This window comes from Elephas maximus, chromosome 6 (genome assembly GCF_024166365.1).
Source record: "Elephas maximus indicus isolate mEleMax1 chromosome 6, mEleMax1 primary haplotype, whole genome shotgun sequence".
Lineage (NCBI taxonomy): Eukaryota > Metazoa > Chordata > Mammalia > Proboscidea > Elephantidae > Elephas > Elephas maximus.
Window position 1 is genome coordinate 26,667,263 of NC_064824.1, and position 24,475 is coordinate 26,691,737.

The 24,475-nt window shown below is 35.8% G+C and overlaps 1 protein-coding gene across 1 annotated transcript in view; it reads right to left on the minus strand.

The window, feature by feature from the left end:
- ACTR3 (actin related protein 3) overlaps positions 1 to 24,475 on the minus strand; it is a 78,622-nt gene that overhangs the window by 15,028 nt on the left and 39,119 nt on the right. The window contains exons 3-8 of the mRNA XM_049889193.1: positions 23,626 to 23,750; positions 17,059 to 17,169; positions 12,858 to 12,953; positions 10,571 to 10,678; positions 3,033 to 3,176; positions 1,229 to 1,402 (exon numbers count right to left, since the gene is read on the minus strand). Coding sequence (XP_049745150.1) covers positions 1,229 to 1,402; positions 3,033 to 3,176; positions 10,571 to 10,678; positions 12,858 to 12,953; positions 17,059 to 17,169; positions 23,626 to 23,750 — 758 coding nt within the window. The remainder of the gene's footprint in view (positions 1 to 1,228; positions 1,403 to 3,032; positions 3,177 to 10,570; positions 10,679 to 12,857; positions 12,954 to 17,058; positions 17,170 to 23,625; positions 23,751 to 24,475) is intronic.

Genomic DNA, 24,475 nt, shown 5'->3' on the forward strand with positions numbered 1-24,475 from the left:
TGAAAAATACGACTCTGTGGTTAAATGAGTCCCTTTATATGGCCTTTTGCCTTGGTTCTCTGGAAAAACAGCTTGAAAAAGTTTTTCCCTAGGGCAGTTACCTTTGCCCTACTTTTCTACCCCAGAGGCTTTGTTACTTTTTTCCATGTGACTGACATTTTCTAGGTAAGCTATAAACAACCTGAGGTTTGATACTTTTTGTCTGGCCCTGGGCTGCAGTCTGTATTGTGATTGGTCTATTTTACACACCTTGCAGGGATTGGTCAATATACTTATGCAAAGGAAGTGTCTGTGGCCTACTGAGAGGAGATTGGCCAGTTTGTTGCCATGGTGGGAGGGCCACGCCTTAAAACTGACCAGGAGTTTCCTTATAAACATGGTCGACCCTACAGAGGAAGCAGACTAAGAACAAAGAAGCAGGAAAGGAAAAAAAGACAAAGAGAGGAAAGAAGAGAGAAGCAGCAGAGAGAGAGGAGGCAAGGAACCTCCTAAAAGAGCTGTAACATGGGTCAAGAGCTATAACACTGGAAACCATGAGAGGTCTGGAAGGGGCCCTGCAGCATAGCTGGTGGTGACACCTACAACCTGCTGCTAGGAATGCAGCTAAGAGAGCTGAACAGAGCTGCTACACTGGCTGTGAAGCGGGTCAGTCAGCAAGGGAGAGGCCAACAACAGGGAGGTCGAAGGCATGGCTGGGGGTGGGTGGGATGTACATGGCCAAGAGGAGGGCTGTCTGGAGTGGGCCAAGAGGTACCTGTCCTGATGGGGCTGAGAGGAGTCTTGCCCTGAGGGGACACGGGGGCTGAGAGGAGGCCTGCACAGCTGAAAGAGGGTGTGCACAGCCGAGAAGAGCTGAGAGTGCTGTCCTGAACTAAAGAAGGGAAGCCTTACAGACTTTGCCTACATGCCTCCTGATCCTGAGTTGTAGTCTGTTACTTCCTTATTAAACCACTTAACTGTAAGAGTAAGTATGGTCTGTGAGTTCTGTGTGGCCAATGCAGCAAATTATCGAACCCAGCAGAGAAGTAAAGAGTGCCACGGGGAAGACAGCTGGTGTCAAAATTGGCAAAAAGGTTGGAGAGTGGAGGTATGTTTGACCTCATAGGAATCAGCTTTGTCCTGATGATAACTCTCATCATTCCCCCTTGTGAATTTAGGTATGTTCTTATGCTATGACCACGATTTCACAGACTCACTTTCAAAACAATTCTAATTCAAGAAAACTTACCTCTGGATGAAAAAAGATCTCAGGTCCCAAGAATCTTTCATAACCAACATCAATAGAAAATTCTTTCTTTGAGATAGCATTGATTCCAGTATATTGTTTAATCCACTTTGATCCATCTGTGTCATACTTGTTAAATTCTTTTACTAAATCTGGGCAGACATAACTATAGCGCTCCTAGAAAAACAAAGAAACAAAAGTAATTTTTTCCTCTTGTTTTAGGGGAAGTAAAAAAGGATTAAATATATTCAATAATCTAGAATCAAATGAAAAAATATCTACAGAATATAAATTCAAGAAATTAAGGTGAAGCACAATTTGATGTCAGGATATTATCATTATATGTGTAGTATAAATAAAAAGCTCATCTTATACACATAATTTCTGACTTCATACATCAACAGAGTAAGATCTGAGAGACTAAAATAGCTGATTTCTACTTTTTAAATATTGTTTCATGGAAACATTCATTAATGTCATCCAACATTTTATACTGTTTTAGTAAATAATGAAAGTTATATTTTGGAGAGGGAAAAGTATAAAACACACACAGACCTGAAGAATAAATAATAGTACAATCACACAAATTAATACAGACCCTTAATCCCTATCTGGAACAAAATTAATTAAGGTCTAAATAAATGAGTAATGAAAAAGGCTAAAAACATAAAAGATTCTATTTCATATTTTGTATTTGGTTATATGTACTAAGTAAAAGTTTTCACCAAAAATGCAATTCAAAATGTTATAGATTATAACATTCTATTTGCAATTTATAAACTCCTGAGTACTAGCCTCATTTTAAAAAAACAAAAACACATTTCACAGATTTTTATGCATCAAGATAAATGCAAATATTATTACTAATTATCAAAAGAGCAGTAATAGTGACAAATGAAGGGTGGTTTGATTATGCTATATTAGGTCTTCTTTCTCCAAACGCTGGAAACTAGAATTACATGGAAATGATGATCCTTAAAAGACATTAATTCAAATTAAGTATCAGCGATCACTGGAATAGATTTAAATGTCTCTTTTTTCTTTTTAACTTCACAGCTACCCCAAGGGTACTGAAAACAGCAGTCTTCATATTTTTTACATATTTAATTTTTACTCCACCAACTTGGGGTGCATTCTGGCAGCCATTTAGATCATTTCTTTATACTACCTAGGTAGTAGTTGACTTATTTTCTCTCCTTATCTTTGAAGAGTGATAGAAAACTAAAAATCTAGAAAGGGAAGCAAATAAATGAAGATATTCTCTGCCATGGCAGTTTTGCTTTTTTATATTCAAAACATATGTGAGAAATCCACTGCAATTTGTTAATATGTCAGCAAATGATAAATTTCAAAAGCAATGCTAAGCATTTTGATAGACTGCATGAAACATTTATGTAATAGATTTATACAGGAGACTACTAAAATATCTTATATAGCATTCACATTTTTCTCCTATTTAACACATTGCTTGACTCTGTAGTAAAATAATTATATATTTTTACTAAAGGGGATAATCACAAATGTGTGTATAAAAGTCATCTGGTGTAAATGTTTTTATATGTTAGCTCTTTAAAATGTGAAATGAGGAGGGAATAAGCATAAGATGTTCTCCAATCATTTACATGCAAGAAATGTAGAAAAAAAAATTATATAACTAAGAATAATGATTTGTAACTAGCTAACAGAAGACACATTTTAAGCATTTTTCTTCCACTTAAGAACATTTCAGTATGTGACTTTTTTTTTATGTGTTATGTTATGTGACTTTAATTTTTAACTGAATTACACTTCCATCACTATTTTTTACCTTTACTGCCTTAGCAGTTTCCAGGGATTGTTCTGGAGGGATTCCTACTTCTCGGTCTCTCAACAGCTGCTGAATAAAATATGTTATATCTCGTCCTGCGATTGGAATGTGCTTAATACAGCTGCCAATCACATATCCTTCCGCCTAGACCAAAAAAAAAAAGAACCAAATTTATTTTCACTATTTTGAAAATTAATACAGCCTAAAAAAATGATTAAAAACCAATTTTTCAGATTAATGTAGGAATTACCCTATGAGAATTCTTCTAGACTTTATTCCTCAACTGTATTCCTCACACTTATCAATTTATAATACTGTACCAAAATTATGAACAATGGCCAGCAACTTAGATTTATTCTCACTGACAAGAGCTTATAACCATGAGTGAAATGACTAAACAAAATACACATAGCGAATTCGAAAAGATATGTATCAGATAGCTAACTCTGTATCGGATACACTATTATATTTAAATATATTATAATTTCAGTAAAAAGTTGATAATGCATTGTAGGAATATGATCAAAAGACTACAAAGGGGAAATTACCATAGCAGGCATCCATTTTACAAGCCTGAAGCAGTCCATGCACCATCATGACATCAAATAATTAAATGCCATAGAACTGGTTAACAGATTTATTAAAACAGATCAGAAGTACAACAAATAATGTAGCAAAATTAAATTTCACCAACAAAAATATTAGGAATGTCCTCATCTGGCCATGCTATGCCATTACAGATTGAGATATACCCTGCTGCCTTAAAGAGAAAACTGACAGACAAGGGGCACCAAGTGGAATCCTCAGAAGGGTACTGCCTCAATAGTGGGGACAAACTAATCCTAAAGGCTGGTTTAAAAAAAAAAAACAGATTGCTCAAGTCGATTCTGACTCACAGCAAACCTATAGGACAGAGGAGAACTGCCCCATAGGGTTTCCAAGGAGCACCTGGTGGATTCAAACTACTAGCAGTTGTAGTTCTTAACCACTATGCCACCAGGGTTTCCTAAAGGCTGGTAAACGTGCTTAATCACATTTAGAAAGAGTCCTTTTAAGGATGAAACTGATTCCTAGTAACTTAACTATGTCCCAGGGAAAAGGCCTAAGACATTTAAAGGACTCCAAAAATCCAAGACCCAACAATGTAAACATAAGGTATCCAAAAAAAAAATTATCAAGCCTGCAAGGAAACAGGAAAATACAACCCCTGATCAGGAGAAAAATTAATCAGTAGAGAAGACATAAATTTCAAAGATGACAGAATTACCAGACAAGGATATTAAAACTGCTACTATAAATATAGTCCATGGTCAAAAAGGTCAACAAAAACATGAGAGAAAGGGAAGAAATAAAAAGTCCCAAATATGACTTCTAGAGAGAAAAATACAGTATCTATAATAAAATTACACCAGATGAGACAGTAGGTTACACAATTAAAAAAAAAAAAAATTAGTGAACTTGAAGACACAGAAAAAGAAACTACCCAAAATTATAAAAGAAAAAAAAAACACAAAAACTCTTTGCCATTGAGTTGATTCAGAGTTGGTCATAGTGACCCTATGGGACAGAGTAGAGCTGCCCCATAGGGTTTCCAAGGCTGTAATCTTTATGGTAGCAGACTGCCACCATCTTTCTCCCAAGGAGTGACTGTGGGTTGCAACCACTGGCCTTTCAGTTTAATTAACTGTTGCACCACCAGGGCTCTTCTCCAAAATGATACAAAGAGGAAAAAAGACGGGGGGGGGGGGGGTGTGTGTATGTATATATATATATATATATATACATGAACAGAGCATCAGTGAACTATGACATGACCTCAAGCAGCCAAATATACATGTCAATGGAGCCCTCAAAGAAAGACAGGAGGGGTAGAAAAAACATTTGAAGAAATAATGGACAAAAACTTTCCAGAGCTGCAGAAAATCACAAATTCAGAAAGCAAAGATGCTCAATGAACCCCAAGGGAAAGAAACAAAGAAAATCAATTTAGGTACTGTTATGGATTGGATTGTGTCCCCCAAAAATACATGTTGTAAATCCTAACCCTATAACCTGTGATTACAATTCCATTCGGGAATGGGTTTTCTTTGTCATGTTAATAAGGCAGTATCAGTGTAGAGTGTATGTTAAATAGATCTCTTCTGAGATATAAAAAGAACAGGCCGAGCAAGCAAGCAAGCAGAGATGGGGGAAGATAAGACTTCAGGACACATGAAGATCACCAAGGAATCAAGGAGAAGCAGCTAAAAAAGACAAGGAAATTCCCCCAGAGCCAAAAGACAAAGAAAGTCTTCCCCAAGAGCCAGCGCCCTAGCCTTCTAAACTGTGAGAAAATAAATTTCCGTTTGTTAAAACCACCACTAGTGGTATTTATCTTACAGCAGTACTACATTACTAAGACAGAATTTGGTGCCAGAGTGGGGTGCTACTCCAACAAATGCTTAAAATGAGGAAGTGGTTTTGCAATTGGGTAATGAGTAGAATCTATAAGAATTCTGATGTGCTTCATAGCAGGCCCTAGACTGCCTTGAAAGGACTGTTGGTAGAATTATGGATGTCAAAGGCAATTCTGGTGACAGCTCAGAAAGAAGTGATGAGAACTATACAGTCTCTGTCATCTTGGAGAATACATATGGCACCTTAAACAGAAATGTTCCTAAAACTGTGAACATTAAATGTGCTTCTGGTAAGGCTTTAAAAGGAAATGATGAACATGTGACTGGGCAATGGAGGAAGGGCAGTGCTTTTTATGCAGTGGAAAGACTTGTCTGAATTATGTTCAAATGTTTGGTAGAATTTGTAAAACTGATGGCCTTGAATATTTGGCTGAGGAGATTTCTAAGCAAGATTTTGAAGGGCAGCATGATCTCTCCTTGCCCCTTACAGCAGAATGCTGGAGGGAAGAGATGGACTTAAAAAAATGAAGCCAGAAGTTAAAGATTTGAAAAATTCTTTTGTACAAACTAAGGACTAAAACTCTCACCAGGGACTTGATGACTCAATTTTTTGTTAAAGAGATTAATGGATCTAACCAACTACCACAGCAGAAAATTCATCAGCTTAGCCTGAAGGGGAAAGGAAGGAAAGGATGAAAGAAAGGAAAGCTGTCTGCCTCTCAGAATTCTACAGGTAAGAAACAGGCCAAAGGAGCTACATCCGTTGTCCTCCAAAAAAGGGACCATGCCTGAAGCAGCTCGGAGATCAGCAGAACTGTTGGAAGGAACACTGGAAGCAGGTTTTCAAGGGTGGAGCCATGACCTCCTAGGTTTCAAAGAGTGGAGCCAGAGTCTACTAGGTTTCAAAAGGTGGAGCCATAGTGTCCTACGTTTCAGAGTCAGATCCCTCTCTGGAGTGTCGGGTTGCCATTCAGGTGGGCCAAGACAATGCAGCTACCCAAAGCTGAGGAGACAAGGCTGCCATGCCCATAACCCAAGAGATGGGGTCACCACCTGTTAAGGACTGAACTGTGTCCCCCCGGAATGTGTCAACTTGACTAGGCCATGATTCTCAGTATTGTGTGGTTGTCCACCAATTTGTTATCTGATGTAATATTCCTATGTGTTGTAAATCCTAACCTCTATGATGCTAATGAGGCAGGATTAGAAGCAGTAATGTTAACGAAGCAGGCACAAACTACAGGATTAGGTGGTATTTTGAGTCAATCTCCTTTGAGATATAAAAGAAAGAAGTAGGCAGAAAGGATAAGGACCTTACACTACCAAGAAACACCAGGTGCAGAGAATGCCCTTTGGACACGGGGTCCCTGTGCTGAGAAGCTCCTAGACCAGGGGAAGATAGATGACAAGAACCTTCCCTCAGGACTGACAGAGAGAGAAAGCCTTCTCCTGGAGCTGGTGCCTGAATTCAGACTTTTAGCCTCCTAAACTGTGAGAGGATAAATTCACTTGTGGTATTTCTATTACAGCAGCACTAGATAACTAAGACACTACCCAAAGCTGAGGGGAAAGGGCTACCACACCCAAGGGGCGGGAGAATGGATCCTACCAAAGTTGAGGAAGTAACGTCAACATTCAGGTAGACTAGGACACTGGACCCCACGCAAAACCAAAGGGGCAAGATTTCCATACCAGTGGGCCTGGGAGGTGGGGACTCCACCCAGGGCCAAGGGGCCTACACCCAGAATCCAGAGAACATGGCTAACACCCAAAGTCTGGAGGGCAAGGCCATTGTCCAGATGGTTTCAGAGAAGAGAGGAATATTTTCAATCCTTGAGAGCTAATGTAATTTGTTCTGCTAGGTTTTGGACTTGCTTGGTACCCATTATCCCTTCTTTCCCTCCAATTTTTCCCATTTGTAATGGAAATGTCTGTCTTGTACCTGTTTCACCATTGTACTTTGCAAGCTGACAACTTGTATTCTAGATTTCACAGGTTCACAGATGAAGAGGAATTTTGCCCCAGAACGGAATACACCTCAAGTCTCACCCATATTTAATTTAGATGATTCAGGAGATGATTATTTTGGACTTGGAGTTGATTTAAGACTTTGGGATGGTGTAATGGGGTGAATGCGTTTTGTATGTGGGAACGACATGAATTCTATGGGGCCAAATCAAATTACTCAAAACCGGTGAACCACAAATAAAGAGAAAATTTTGAAGGAAGCAAGATAAGAAACAAAGAATGACAAACATAAGAATGACAGCAGGCTTTTTGTCAGAAACAATGTAAGCAAAAGATAGCACAGAGTGACATCTTTAAGACACTAAAAGGGGGAAAAAAGAAGTCAACCTGTAATTCTCTACCAAGCAAGGTATAATTCAAAAATGAAGGAAAAATAAAGATTCTTTCAAAGGATGTACAAAATTTGATAGAATTCATAGCCAGAAAAACAGCACTACAATAAATATTAAAGGACATCATTCAGGCAGAATGAAAATGACATTAGAGCAAAGAGCAAATGGTATGCAGGTAAATATGAAAGAATTTTATGTTTTTTTTTTTAAATCTCTTTTAAAGATAACTGCCTACTTACAATGAAACTAATTAATAACGTATTACGGGGTTTAAAATATGTAGAAGCAAAATGAATGGCAAATAGCATAAAAACTAGATGGGGGAACACGAAAAGTACACTGTTCTATAGTTCTTATTCATAAACTGGTAGAGTATTATTTGAAGTTAGATGGTGATAAGTTAAAAATATCTACTACAGGGCTTTGAATCAGTTCAGCCTGGTTCAATCATGGTTGAGGACGCAACACCAGAACAGACCCAAATTTTTTAAACTTTTAAAATTCGGGTGAAGCAGAACAATAACTAGAATGGAAAAATTAAGAGTCACAGCCCTGCAAGAAACTTAATCCTCCTCTTAGAAAACAAAGGCAGCATATGCATTGCATAGCAAACAAATCTCTTGCTTGTGGGATTCTGAGCAGTTGGAAACAGTGGTCCTGGCTCAAAGAAGTGGCCGACCGTGCCACTTTGATTGGGTGTTGTACATTCAAATAATTCAACAGTACATTCAAATAATTCAATAATCCAATCTCCCACATCAGGCCTCTGAAAGGGCTCACCACAGCTCTTCCCAGTCTTCTATTCCAGGGCTTCAATCTGTAATTTTTTCTGTTCCGCTGGTTATCGTTTTGGTTTACCCAAATTTTAAAAATCCAGGTCTGTTCTAGTTTTGCTTTGTTAGCCATGACTTAACCAGTTCAAACTGGTTCAAAGCTCTGGATTACTATGAACCCTAGAGCGACCAATACCAAAAAAACAAACAACAAAGACATATAGCATAGCTGATAAGTCAATAAAGAAGATAAAATACAATCATAAAAATACTCCATTGATACAAAAGAAGGCAAGAAAGGAGAGAAAAGAGAACAAAGACTAAGAATACCCATTCTTAATATCCTCGCTAAAAGTCATTCTTTTTCATGTTGATAACTTCTATTTGCCAATTACCTATTCTAATATGAACCATGAAGATACTGATCTCACTGTTTAATTGTACAGATGTTAAGAAAAGACTGGGGTCAGGCTGAACCAAGTTCAAGTCCCAGTCCCATTATCCATTATCTGGTGACATTAGGCAAATCACATGTCTGCATTTTATAAACGAGGAAACTGAGGAGGATCTGAAAGTACAGTAACTGTAGATCATACATTGGTTCTAAGACTTAAATGAGAAGACACTATACTTCATTAAACCCCAAATACTATTATTTGGTGTACCACTAATAAAGAAAACTATGTTGCCAATTAAACTGTAAAAAGCCACCAAATGTTGGACACACCCTAATTTCCAGGATCTTAAATACAACCCCTCAATGGATAAATGAAATATGATACATTCATATAATGGAATATTAGGCCATAAAAAGAAATGAAGTACTGATACAGGCTACGACATGGATGAATCTTGAAAACACTATGCTAAGTGAAAGAAGCCAGTCACAAAAGATCACATACTATATAATTCCATTTATATGAAATGTCCAGAATAGGCAAATCTATAGAGATAGCAGATTAGTGATTGGCAGGGGCTGAAAGGATTTGGGGGATACAGAGTAACTGTTAATGGATACAGGGCTTCTTTTTAGAGTGATGATAAAATTGATTGTGGTGATGGGTACACACTGTAAATGTAAAAAACAATGAACTGTTGTACACCCTAAATGGGTGGACTGTATGGTATGTGAATTCTATCTCAATAAAACTGTTATTAAAAAAATGCCAGTTACTACTAATACTATTAAGACATCAGGATGGTGGAGGAAGAGCAAGATTCTAATCCAAAGGTAGTCACTCTTAAGATGTAATCCACTGCTTGATGCATTAAAAAACAGATATGAGAATAATGAAAAAATAAAAGGTCAAAATAATTTTTCTTTAAATGGTATGCAATATAAAAATGATTTAAAAAGGTAAACCTCTATATATACCCATCTAATAATGAATGATCAGTATGAATTCTAGTAGTCATTTTGAATCTACTAGATAAGATAAAAAACCTAACTTGTCATCAACAACTGGAAGCACAAAAGACTTTGCAGAAAAATGTCACCTGTGACAAATAATTCAATCTGATGAATTTGTTTCAGTATGCTTTACTAAACACAAACCATAAAGTATCAGCATAATCAGGGCTTTTTATTCAGTAAAATAAATCTCCAAGAGCCATTAAAGTTCATTTGCTTATAACTGCTACGTAGTTAACCTTTGTGCCCGTCTGAAATCTCCCGTTTATGAATAAGAAGGGCCATCAACTGGCTCACACACACTCAAACCAGAAAACAGATTCCACTGTCAAGATGCCATGATATATTTCCATTCCAGATACGGCAATTCATTATTTTTCTAATTGTTGTGCAAACCTACAGCAAAAGAAGCATTTTGGCATTTGTTTATAAAATCTTAATAATTTGGGCAAAATATAGCTATACAAACAAGGGGTTATATTACAGCAATTTTTTAAGGTATAGTATTTAAAGTTTTTTAAAAGTGGCATTAATTTGTGTAATTTAGCTTTGCCAGATGTATGTGATGTTCTATGCAGTAGTTTTAAAATATCCTTACCACAGGAATGACATGAGTGACACCATCTCCACTATCTATTACTGTACCAGTCAACGTCCGTTCTCCTACTTGTCTAGAGGTCCAGGACGCAGCTAAGGCAAGAACAGCCTTCAACAAAAAGAAATAAGACAGGCAAACAATAAAAACAAAGAATTAGAAAAAGTAGTTTACTGAAGTACTTTATTCAATTTCAAATGCAATTATCTGTGGAAAGAAAATACACAAAATTAATTTATATTATGCAATAAAATTGTCTATATCCTACATGTTTATTAAGAGAAACTTACAGGTTTGTATTTGATTTTAGTAGCTTATTTTTAAATTTTACGTATTTTAGTGAGAACCATTTTTCTCCTAAAACCGAAAGAAAAACATAGATGACTAACATGAAACAGTACAATACTAAGACTGCCAGGACTTAATCTATGTTTACATGGGCTGACCTGTCACAAACCAGAAAGTAAGATGAGATATGGCAGAGAAGTACATAATTACAGTAATTATTCAATTCATGAAAGGTTCTAACAATTATCACTCAATAATTTCGTATTTTCTAAATACAATATGCATTTAGGAATATGTAACAAGTTCTTCAACCACAGAAAAAGTCATTGTATAGCTTAAAAATTAAGAAATTAACATAGCTAATTCATTTTTAAGAACCCAGAGTTCTTATAATCTAAACCTCAAACAAGATACGTCACTAACAATTAAAAACAGAGCTAAACCAGCTTTATTTTACCTATCTGCAACACAATAGCTGAAAGGGACCTAGAAAGATATCTAGGCCACCCTCCTATATTAACACAAGATCACACCATAATTAACGTAGGCTCAAAAAACTACACAGTATTTCTGAAGCTCTTACCATGAAAAATTCCATACTGATATTATAAAATGTAATGGTTAGACTTCACAGTGAGAGATTATCCTTCCTTTTTAGGTAAGTCCAAAACCCTCACTTTACAACCAGAAATTATCCTTTGGTCATTTTAAAAAGTCTTTTGTAAACAGCTAAGATCCCAAATTAGAATAGGTATGTATCAGCAAACCATGTTAAGAGTACTGAGCAACAAAACAAACAGAACAGACTACACGAGGACGTTAAGAGCACTCCGGATCACTAAATCACTGAGATACCAAGTTATGACTTCAGAAGAATGAAACGAAGCGCTCAGTACCATTGTTTTAAAGTAAGCTATATGTGACAATATCGTTAATTTTATACAGAGACAGGCCTCCTGTCTCTGTATAAAACGAATGAGTTTGTTATATTTAACATGAAGATAAGAAGACTCACAAATAAAAGATGAATTCCTCACAACACCTCACTTTATTCAGATTCTAAGAGCCTAAAACAGGCCTCCAACCCAAGCATACACTCCCTTCTGTAAGGCACCCGATGTTCATACAATTTCTTATATATTCTCAGCAACAGAAAACTCAAAAGGCAGCTAAAGGCAGCTAATCAAATTTATGGACTGCACTGACCATTAAAAAATTCTTTGCTATCCTAAACCAAAATATTCCTCCCAGTAATTATCATTTATTGGTCCTATATACTGTGGCGTTATCTAAACTTAGTCTGATCTCAAAAAAATAAACATAGAGCTCAGCTTATATCACAGCTCACCACTTAACCTTGAACAAACTACCCTCAAATTTTAGTTTTCTGTCTCTGTAGAAAACGAAAATAAAAATACCTGTAATTAATAAGAATCATTAATCCATATGACTTATTGAGCACTTGTGATATGTCAGGTACCACATTTGCTATGGGGTTAAAACAAGGAAGACGTGAGCTCTGACACTGAGAGGTGAGAAAGAACTTGTTTCATACAGATCTTTATATACCTTAAGTGCAATAAAATATTACAGGGATATATGATCGATGGTATATACAAGATACAGATATATCAAATATACTTGGTTTTTATGGGGGGAAAGGGCCACAATGAATGAGGATAAATGAGTATGTGTGTAACGTTCTTGGCACAAAGTAAACATTCGATAAATATTAGTTCCCTTCTCTTTACCCTATGAAAGACCTCGAAATATCCAAAGACCATTAACTTATTTCCTTTAAAATTCTCCTTTTGCCGAATAAATACCTCCATTTCCCATAATATGGGTCCTAAATTACTGATTTAAGGCGAGAGCTATGATATCCTCTCAAGTTACGTTTAAAGACCTGGCAGAAAAAAGGGAAAAAATTATATATTTCAGGAGTAAATTAAGCTAGATCAAAATTTAAGAATCAAGCTTAAATAAATATGAACTTCCTTACCTGCACAGCAATGTACAAGCCTGGAACATTGAATGACTCAAACATTATTTCAGCAGTATATTCCCTGTTTTCTGGCGTATTCAGTGGAGGTTCAGTCTATTGAATTGAATAGGTAATATCACGTTATTTTGATAACTTTATAGGTAATTTTTAAATGAGGTGTAATTTATTTAAAACGTAATTAAAAGGCATTACACTTAAGAGATACAAAGACACACAGACCAAAGAAACTGAATTCTACTGAGAATTCAAACAGACCTACACATATAAGAAAACAATATGGTTATTCACATTTAAGAAGAAACCGAATCCTCGTAACACATTACCCATACAGATTAAACACTGAAAAGGAAAGGGTTACCGACACAACGTCCCAGGAAGAAAGTCAAGAAAGAAAAGAAAGGTTACCGAGTCAATCTACTTTATAAATATGGTTTTATAAATGACAAATCTGCAGGCAAACACACCAATATTTGCTAGTGGGAGAATCCTCATTTATGGAATGATTTCAGCAGGGTGTACTGGTCTGTCTAGGATTACGGCGAATAAGCCAAGATTCTACAGATTTATGGCATGGATTCCTGGGAAATGCTACTTAAGCCATGTGACTGTTCGAGTATAAAGTGGAGGTTTACACAGCTCTCTTGTCTGTAAATGATGTGACTGCACACATCACTTAGAAATTGCTGAAGTCAAATCTGGCCAGACATATGCTAACAAGGCAAGAAAGGCCCTAGGGAACCGTGCTGGCAATCCTGTACTTCATGTTTCACCTATGCCTCATGATTATGCGACTCCTTTAAATTTTTAAAACTTGAAACTGGGGAAGATCTCTGATTCTTTTGACTCTAATTTAACAATCTGATCCTTTGGCTTATTTTAAATATTTAAATGTAAAAAGCAAAGGTTTTAAACTTTGCGAAATATAAAAGTGTTATCTTTTTGACCTTGAGATAAGGAATGATTCCTTAAAGAGCACAAATCATAAATGGAAAGATTGATTAAACTTTAATTAATTACAAATTAAATCATTTTTTAAATTTCGAAAGACATCATAAAGAAAAAACATAAAACCTAGTAGTAGATTTATCCCATACATAAAATCTTTAATAGCTAAACTACGTCTTTCCATACATAAAGTATTTAATAGCTAATCTACTATTTAGAAAAGTTTTGGAACACTGTTCAAGAGTTTAGAGGTAATTTAGTGATGTATACATACAAAATGAAGCAAGCTAAAAAACCAAGGCATTTAAATTAAAAACTCCAGGCAAAACAAAAATTTTACATAAAATAAAACATAATCAGGGAACCTCATAAAGGAAAATGCACAAGTAGCTAATAACCAAATCAATCCAAACCCATTGCCGTTGAGTCGATTCTGACTCACAGTGACCCTATAGGACAGAGCGGGACTACCCATAGGATTTCCAAGGTTGCTATGAGTAAGAATCGACTTGACAAAAGTGGGTTTGGGTAATCTTTATGGGAGCAGACTGTCACACAGTTCTCTCGCAAACTGGTGGGTTTGAGCAGTTGACCTTTAGGTTAGCAGCCGGGTACTTTAGTCACTGTGTCACCAGGGCTCCTCAAAGCACATTAAAAAAAAAAAAGTGCTCAACATCACAGTCATCAAGAAAATGCAAATTAAAAACCAAATGAGAAATCTCACACCACCAGAACGGCTAAAACTAAAGACTGACAACACCAAATAATGGGTAGGATGTGGAGCTATCAGATCTCTCACAGATTGCTGGTGCATGTGTGAAAAGGTTTAACCTCTCAGAAGAAGTTTTGGAAGTTTCTAACAAAGTCAATCATACATCTACACTATGACATGGCAAGATCTATGTACTTACACATGAGAAGTGAAAACATGTCCACAAAACACTTGAACAAGAATATTCGTAACAGCCAAAATATTCGTAATAGTCAAAAACCAGAAACAGTCCAGGTAACCATTAACAGAAAAATAAGTAAAGTGAGATATATTTACACAATGAAATACTACTACCCAGCAACAAAAAGCAACAAATCACTAATAACTATAACAACATGGATGAATCTCAGCATTATGCTGAATGAAAGAAGTCTTACCACAAAAGCACATCTTGACAATTCCATTTATATGAAACTCAAATACAGACAAAATTAATCTATGGTAGAAAAAATTCAGAACAGTGGTTGCCTACAGGACACAGGGGCAAGGATTGAGTAAGTAGGAAATGACACGAGAAATCTTTCCAGGCTTATAGTAATGGTCTATATCCTGATAAGGGCTTAGGTTACACAGATACATGGATCTGTCAAAACCAGCGGTCAGCAAACTACATCCTGCATCCTATAAGCCAAATCTGGCCCGCTACTCATTTCTGTAAATAAAACTTTAATGGAACACTGCCACGTCCATTCATTTACATATTGTCTCCCTGGATGCTTTTGTGCTCTAACAGTAGAGTTGAGTAGCTGCAACAGAAACCACATGGCCCACAAAGGCAAAGTATTTGCTATCTGGCCCTTTAGTGAGGCACCTTGGTGGTGCAGTCGTTAAAGCACTCTGCTGCGAACGAAAAAAGTCAGTAGTTTGAACCTACCAGCCACTCTGCAGGAGAAAGACAGTCTCACTTACTTGTTAACATCACAGGGGTAGGATTTAGAACACATAGGATAATCACATCAGATCACAAGATGGTGGACAACCACACAATACTGGAAATCACGGCACACTCAAGTTGATATACATTTTTAGGAAAAACATTTCAATCTATAACACATACTTCAGACATGTTATCAGGAGGGACCAGTCCCTGGAGAAGGACATCACACTTGGTAAAGCACAGGGTCAACAAAAAAGAGGAGGACCCTCAATGAGATAGACTGACACAGTAGCTGCAACAATGGGCTGAAACATAGCAACGACTGTGAGGATGCCGCAGGACTGTGCAGATTTAGTTCTACTGTATACAGAGTCGTTTTGACTTGGAACCGTCTTGACAACACCTAACGACAACAAAAAGCAACTTAGTCAAACTATTCAATAAAATCTAAAACTGAAAAAAAAAAAAACAGATTTACAGCTTTAGAAACCCTATGGGGCAGTTCTACTCTGTCCTATAGGGTAGTTATGAGTTGGAATTGACTCAACAAGAGTGGGTTTGGTTTGGTTTTTGGTCCTTTTAAGAAAGAGTTTACCAAGTCCTGGTCAAACCCACAGAATGGCAGGGTTAAGATCTGTGTATTTCATACTATATGAATTTTATAACAAAGAAATAAAAACATAAATACTAAACTCTAGTTGGTAATATTTAGAGGTGAAATGACTCCCATCTGCAACTCACTGTGAGGTAATTCAAAAAACAAGGTACACTGATGGATGGATAAACATATGAACAGATACATCATAAAGCAATTATAGCAAAATGCTAATTATTAACTTTAGGTTGTGGCTGTATGGTTGTTCACTGTAAAATTTTTCAACTTTATGTTTAAGCCCTAGCCATAAATAATATTCACAAATTGTAATAATATATACAATAGTGATTTAACCAAAAACTGTGATGTAACTATACTGCGAGGAGGAGAAGAGAAGGATTTTGTGTTGAGGAAGGGGAGATAAAAGGCAAAGAACAAAATCCTGATCTTTCCTGCAAGGAAGTTAGTAACATAGTACCTAATATTAAAAAAAGAAAAAAATCTACTATTTAAATTTATGAGACAAACATCAGGAAGAAATCTTTAAAAAGTAATAGTTGCATCTAGGGCATACAAATCAAGGTTTGGGAGAAGTGAGAAAGGAGAGTGCTATTCTTTTTATTGAAGTCTTGTAGCATTGGATAATTTAAGCCATGAACATGCATTGCTTTGATTAAAAAAAAGGTTTAAAAAATTAAATTATATTTTTATTATTGAGAATTACAAAAGAAATGATAATCAAGCTGTTTTAAAAAATGTTTCTATCATAAAAATTATATATTATCAAAAACACTTCTTAACTGCCTACTTTGAGCTTCAGTATACTACTATTCTATTGGAGTCCACAGCTGGATGGTCTTAAAGATGATAAAACTTTATGGCAAAGTCCTTTAGACATATGACAACTCAACAAACAATGAAGTATACCCTACTGAAAACAGGTGTGATGCAACTGCTCTCATTTAGTTTCTTCAAATATTTCCTTCGTGAAACTGTAATTTATACTTACCAGAAGAAAATAATGATCTTCAGGTTCTGCCCTCAAGTATTTAAAGATCACTTGCTCCATAAACCTTTCCATCAAGTCCCAATCTTCAACTATACCATGGCGGATCGGCCACTATTTAAACAATAACAAAAAACAAATATTAACATAAAAAAGAAAACTACCAAAACAAACTCACTCAGGGAATATTAGACCACTGGTGGATATTCGATGAGGGTAGCATTTTCTCAGCTATGATAATGACACTGTGGATCATTTTAGAATATGAATACTTAAATACTTAGAGATGAATGAAATTATTTCTATATTTCCAGATGGTTCAATAAAAACCATAAGGCAAATACAGCAAAATGTTAAGAATTATTAAATCTAGACGAAAGGTTATTACACCGGACTTTCTGAAATATTGTAACGATGGATAAACTTGGGCCATTAAAATTAAGCCTATGAAAATTACAGTTTATTATAATTCCCTTAGTGTTTTTAATTTTTTAGCTCACTCACAAATATTTGTTTTGTGTCTATAACAGAATGCTCTGTAAATATAGAGCTAGAATAATCATAAATCAAGTATGTAAAATTTCGTAAGAAAACTGTATATATTCTGAAACTGCGCACCAAGGCACTCCAGGGTACAACAACAAATTCAAAAGGGCACTACAAAGAAGTTTAAATTTTCCAGAGAAATACAATGATACTTGGCATCAGTTGCACACCGCAGTATCTACTAGTTCAAGGTAGTTCAGTTTCAATACTGGATCACACTGCATTCCTTTCAATAACATTTCTTTGAGCAACTGGGCTGTCAGTAGTTGCTGTGATAAAAGTCAAGTACCGACCCCTATCCCCCACCCCCCAAAAAAGAATCCACATAAAATAAGAAAGAAGGGTGGCATTCTGATTGCAGGTTGAGAAGTTGTGCAGTACCCAACAGTCACACAAATTCTAACAGTAAATAGTAATCGTGATTATTTAATAAAGAAATTAAAATATTTTCATTTCAATACAATTGTCTTACTTTTTCAAATGACTACCTAAATTGTTTTGATCTAGCTACCTACTAAGCAGAATTGTTAAGATACTTCTTTTGGTCTACATGGTGCTATGAAAAAAATTACTGAGGCACTAATACTGTGAATGACAAAGTCTGTGAACCTCTGGAATAGAATATAGTTTCATGCAGGCAGTACATATTCAACACCTAAGGTTCAAAGAATTAGTAAATGAACAAATAAATATAGTCATTTACTTAGTAATTAAACCACTTATCGATTAATTCCTAATACCCACTTCTCACCCTAGCCTTCTAAATACTTTTTAGGGCACAAATAAAATGACTTCTACTACCTAGTTTGCTTTAGGGAAGGAAAAAAATGTACTTTTTTTAATTATTCACTTTACTTGTTACTGGAAGTTTACAAATTTAAATGCTCTAAGTGTTGCGTATTCATTTATCAATTATTACTTTGCACCTACTGTGATCTATGGAAACAAGTGCTAAAAACATGGAAGCTCAGTCTAGTCAGAGAAACTGAAACAAATATTACATGATAGGTTATCATTTCAAAGAAAAAAAGTTTCTAAGACAGGATGACCAACTTGGCTTATGGGGAAAACAGAAATGCTTGATTGAGGAGGTCATATCTAAGCTAAGTCTTAAAGATATAACCTTTCCAGTTTTGTTTTGCTTTACAGAAGCAGTAGCACACCAACAGATGTCAAGATGCATACAAACACTAAACATACAAAGGCAAACGCTGCAGGTATTAAAGAGAAATAAATACAGGTACCAAAAAGGGCCCAGGGAAGGTTGTACAGAGTTACACCAGTTCTAGATCAAGGGGACTAGATTCTCAAAAACCGTACTTGCTTTGCATTTGAGATCCATACTATAAGAACTAGTGATTCAGAAGTTTTTAAGCAGGGGAATGACAAGAACAGCTTTAATTTTTAGGGAGATGATGATTATAAGAAGGCTGAAATGAACCTTAAGAGCCCATGCAGGAGAAAAGAACCCCAATTGTGATAGGGATGATGTAAGACAGACCAGATTCAAGATTTTCCAGACAGTAAGACCAAGGAAAAAAGTAAAAAATATCAATAGGTTTCCAGCTTGAAAGCCAAGATGGACAGGACGCTATTAATTAAACAAAAGTTGTGTTGCATCATGTTTTGTCTTGTCTCAGAATTAGGATGGGTGGAGTATATGTAATGAATTCTGTTTGGGATATATTAAAATGAAGAGCCTGGGAGTAGGTACTTGGCAGTAGGTAGTTAGAGATACAGTTAAGAAATTAGAAATAGAGATCTAGGTTGTGGTTGTAGACAAAGGAGTGGATAAGATCACCGAAAGAAAGTCTTTAATTAAGGAGTAAAAGAGAACCAAGAACAGCACCTGGGGAATACTAACACTTGAGTAGTGGGCAAAGGAGGAGGAATCAGTAACAACAGGAAACAAACAAATAAAAAATGATAATAAACAAAAAGAACAGTCCGTATTAGGAAGAGAACCAACAGAGTAATTCTGTGAAGGCCAAAAAACAGTTCTAAAAAATAAGACAAACTAAGCAGGATAAAGGCCATTACATACAATTGGGTTTCACAAAGAACCAGTAAATGGTGAGCTTATCAGGTAATTTCAGACTAAGTAAGAAAGTGGGAAATAAGACAACAGCTAAAAGGCTGAAAACATAAGGTAGGAACAGACTGAAAGAAGTTTTATCATTTTGGTTGGTTGGCTGGTTAGCTGGTTTGTAGCATTTGAAAGACTTAAAAACGACTTTAAGACAGAGAGGAAAGAGTCAGTGAAGAGAACTCTGGCCTTTCAGCTCACTGACTTCATCACCTTCAATGATTTCTATTTTCCATTTTGGCCACAGTTTAGATCTTATTGTCATATCATGCCTAAGTTCCTAAAATGCAAGCATACCTCTGTCTGATTGTAACCTCTTATCTTTCTAGCACACTCCACCACCTCACCATACTTCTCTGATCACCATTAAACTGCCAGTCCAGTGGCTGTTTCAATTATTCCCTAACCATCAATCGCCCTCTACACAATGTAGGTTTCATACCACATCCTTTCGACAATTCACATTTCCTTTTGTCATCCCATATGCCAAAACCCAACCCACTGTGACCCTACCCTAAACTTCTCTGTACCCAGAATGCTGATGTATCGCAGACACATACATATACGTGTTTAAAATCATAATCTAAATTCTCAAATAGACCTAACCTTGCCTGGCAAGGCTTTGTTTCTCTACTCTGTTCATCTTTACTCACCACAATGATGAATTTAAATGTTCTCCCTATCTCAGATTTGACCTTCTCCCTCCATTCCCTGAGCAAATGATGTCACCACTTATTTCAAAGAGAAAGCAGAAGCCACCAATCAGAAATTCAACTTCCCTCTACCAAATGTATAAAAATTAGTGATTCCACACTTACCCTTTTTTCTCTTTCACTTCTATTAAAATGAGATGCTCCAAGTATCAATTCGCTAATCTGTACTCTATATTCCATTCTATCAGCTTTCTCAGAGACCTTGCAATGTTGATTATGCCCCCTCTTTTGGGTTACTTTACTCTATCTCTAGCATTAGCATTTAAACATCTCTTTCACCTTAACCCCACAACCTGCCTCTCCATCTATTTCTCTCTCCCAATCACAGCCAAACCTCACTGAATAGTTCTCCTATTGCCACTTGTTCCTTGCCTACCATTCACAAACCACCCTACTTTAAATCCAGTCCCACTGCTCCTCCAAAACCATTCTCACTAAGGTTTTGAATAACCTTCCTGAGCTAAAGGCAGCAAATAATCTATGGGCTCTAGCTTACTTGATATTTTAGCAGCACTCTAAAGTTTATCATTCCTCTCTGTTTACACCTGCCTCTAATCATCCCTTCTTAGTCTCCTTTGCAGGTTTTACCTCCTCTACCAAACTTCAATAGTAGTATTGCTTAGGATTTGTCTAAGGCCTTGTCTCGTGCTATACATTTCCCTATGTAATTTCACCCCTCCAGAGATAACTGGTATCTCCCAAATCTACAGCTCTGTTCTTGCTTCTGAGCGCCAAGACCCATACAGTTGGCTGTTTAACAGTGTATCAGATGTGTCAGATACTTCAAATGTTCAAAGGTCTCATGTTCAAAACTAAACTTATCCTCCCTTCATACACCACCCCAAGCCAAGTGTTTGTCCTTTAATGTTCTCAACCTCAGTCAGGAAACTATCAAGGAGGTAAGAATTACCCTCCATTACTAATTCTAGTTTTTCACTAATATCTCATTAATCACTCCATTTCTCATTAAACATCCACCTCTTTATTCTTGTTGAAAAAAGAAATCTTATATACATCTGATCAGGCCACTAGATTTAACTACCATTTTACAATAACAAAGGAAATAGAAGACCATGTTAAATGACACATTAAGGATGCAATCATTAGAATCCAAAATATGGTAAATTTTACAAGACAAATAATGAGGTTTCTTCAACAAATCATGACAAGAAAAAAATGAACAAACAAAAAAATACAGGGAAGAGAATAATATATAGATAAAGAGATTTAAGAGAATTATCAACCAAATCCAATGAGTTGGCTGCTTTGGGTCTTGATTCAAACAGGGTAAGCAATACAGGAAATAATCAGGGAAAGCTGAGCACTAGCTAGATATTAGATATTAATAAACTGTATATTGCTTTTAAGTGTGATATTTATCTTTCAAAAAGTCCTTATCTTTAAAAGATAAGTATTTGCAGATGAAATTACATCTAGGATTTACTTTAAAATAATCCAGTAGGGAGGAGGGGAGTTCAGATAAAACAAGATTGGCCATAAGTTATAATTACTGGAGCTGTGTGATGGGCACAAGGGCTCATTTTATTCTTTTTTCTACTTACACATATAAAATTCTCCATAATAAACATTAAATGTGTTGTGCATGTGTATACACACACACACACACATTTCCGCTTCTCTCTAGCTCTGCTGTTATCACTGTAGAACAAATCATTAATATCCCTTGGCTTAGCTATTATATTAATCAATTACCTGGTCTTCCTAGAATCATGCTTGCCTCCCCCAAATAATTTCTCTTCACTGTCACTGCAACCTGAGTAATCATTTTAAGTAATAAAACAGCCAATATGTAAGGAGCATTTGTTATGTTCAAAGCACTGTAAAAATTTCTTTATATGCACTATCTCAGTAAGCCTCACAGTAATCCTAATGTAATATCTCCATTTTACAAATGAAGAAACTGAGCCCCAGAAAGGTTAAGTCACTTGGATGATATCACAAAGCTAGAAAGCAGCAAAACCAGAATTCAAGCCCAGGCACTCTGATTTCAATATCTGTGCTTTTAATTACTAAAATTATTCCTCAGGTTAAAACCATTAATGTTAGCTATGTAACAGAATTCAAATTCTTCAGGAGAGCCTAACAACACTTTCCATGATCTTGTCCCAGCCTATCCAGCCTCCTCACTTTTTCTCCTCATTCTCTACGCTCCAGGTCTGTTACTCTTGCAGTTCTAGGCTCCCTCATACTTTAAAGCCTTCCTACATACTGTTTCTCTGCTTAAAATAACCTGGCTTATTCACTTCACTCTGCTAACTCCTATTTTATTCTTTAGGCCTCAAGCTTAAAGATTTTGTCCTCAAGAACTTTCCTGAATCTCCAAACTAGGTTAGCTACTCCTGTTATATATTTCCAGAGGATCCTTTTTCTAGCCCCCAACACACTTGTAATTATTTCTTCAATGTCTTCCTTTCTATCACATTATAACAATCTTAGAGTCAAGGAAGCTATCTTTCTTATTTACCACTGTACTTTCAGCACTTAAGGTTTTTTACACATGGTAATTGTTCAATAAACAATAAATTATGAGAAAAAGAAGTATAAAGAAGAAAATTGGCAAATGAGGCAAAGTGTATCTCTAAAAATAAGATGTTAAAGGTCAGAATAGTGCTTACCTTTTGGTGGGGAGGTGGTGACTGTGGGAGGAGACACAGGGAAAGCTTCAGACTTATAAGATTTGCTCTTTAACTTTTATGATCATAGTCATAAAAATTCTTCAAACTGGATACTTAAGACTTGCAAACTTTATTGTATATAAGTTATGCCTCAATAAAAAGGAAGTAGAAGAGAGAGGAGTAGGAAAAAAGAAAAGAGCAAGAGGGAAAAAAAGTAGTGCACTTCCAGGTGACATAAGCTTCAAAAAGGAGAAATGGTGTGGCCTTGAACGAAAATGGGAAAGAAATGGTCCAGGTGCGGGAGGTAGGAGAAAATCAATCCCACAACAGGCTCTGAAATCCGATGAGTGTGGAAACGTAAATATCGACCACTTTAAAAACCTAAAATTTTCCTCTTGTGGGTAAAAAGAAAAAGCAGAGTTAAAGTAAGATTGGGAGGGGGTCATCGGAAAGAAATTTCTATTGTGAAGAAGTTGAGGGTATTAAGCCTATTAACTGAGTGAAATTCCAGAGGTCACAATCACTGAACAAAACCATTTTTTTTTTAAAAGAAAATTTGCACTTATTTATACAAATCATAAAAACATACCTTTGTAGCATATGTAGGTTTTTCTATTGCTTCATCACCAATGAAGAAGTCTAGGTCGTCAACGCCTTTCATCACCCTCCTCTGAGCTTGGTCACCCACTTTTGCTGACTCCTTAATAGCAATACCTTTAAAACCAAAGTTATTTAGACATGTAAAAAAATTTATTTTCCTCAAATTAGACAAACTTTTAGCTTATACTTCTTTTATTACAAAGTGTTATGAAATAAAACATGACCAGTCGTATTTAAATTGTCAAACGAATGCACAAAGGCCATAAGAAAGCTGTGACAAAGTTCATTTAACACAATGAAATCTCAACTTCCATTCAGAGACAAGGCTTCAACTGTGGAAAGCTAAAAAAAGAAGTATAGCCATGAGAATGTTTTAGCTTTATTTTAAAAATCTATATGAGATCTACTGGGATTATGAGTAAAATTACACAAAATCAGAAAGGGAAAAGTGAAAAATAATGACTATAAAAAGAAAAACTGCCAATAGAATTTTTAAAAATGTCTTCATATTTTCTATCTTATTTGTACTAGCTATTATGGACTAATAATTTAAATATAAGATTGACATAGAGGTTTTTAAAAAAAAAATTTTTTTTTTTTTTTTAATACAACATAAGGTCTCAAATCATGTAGGTAAAACACACAACAATCTCCTTAAATAACACTGGAAATCCAGCATACAGAGCTAAAACTTACTTGTTATATATTTCTTAAGTTATAAATTTCTAAGTCCTTCAAGTTAAGTAGTCTTTCATTCAAAATAATTTTTATCTTAATGCACTTAAGTTGACCTGGCATTTAGCCATTACATTTTCATTTAATAACGGTTATATCCTCAA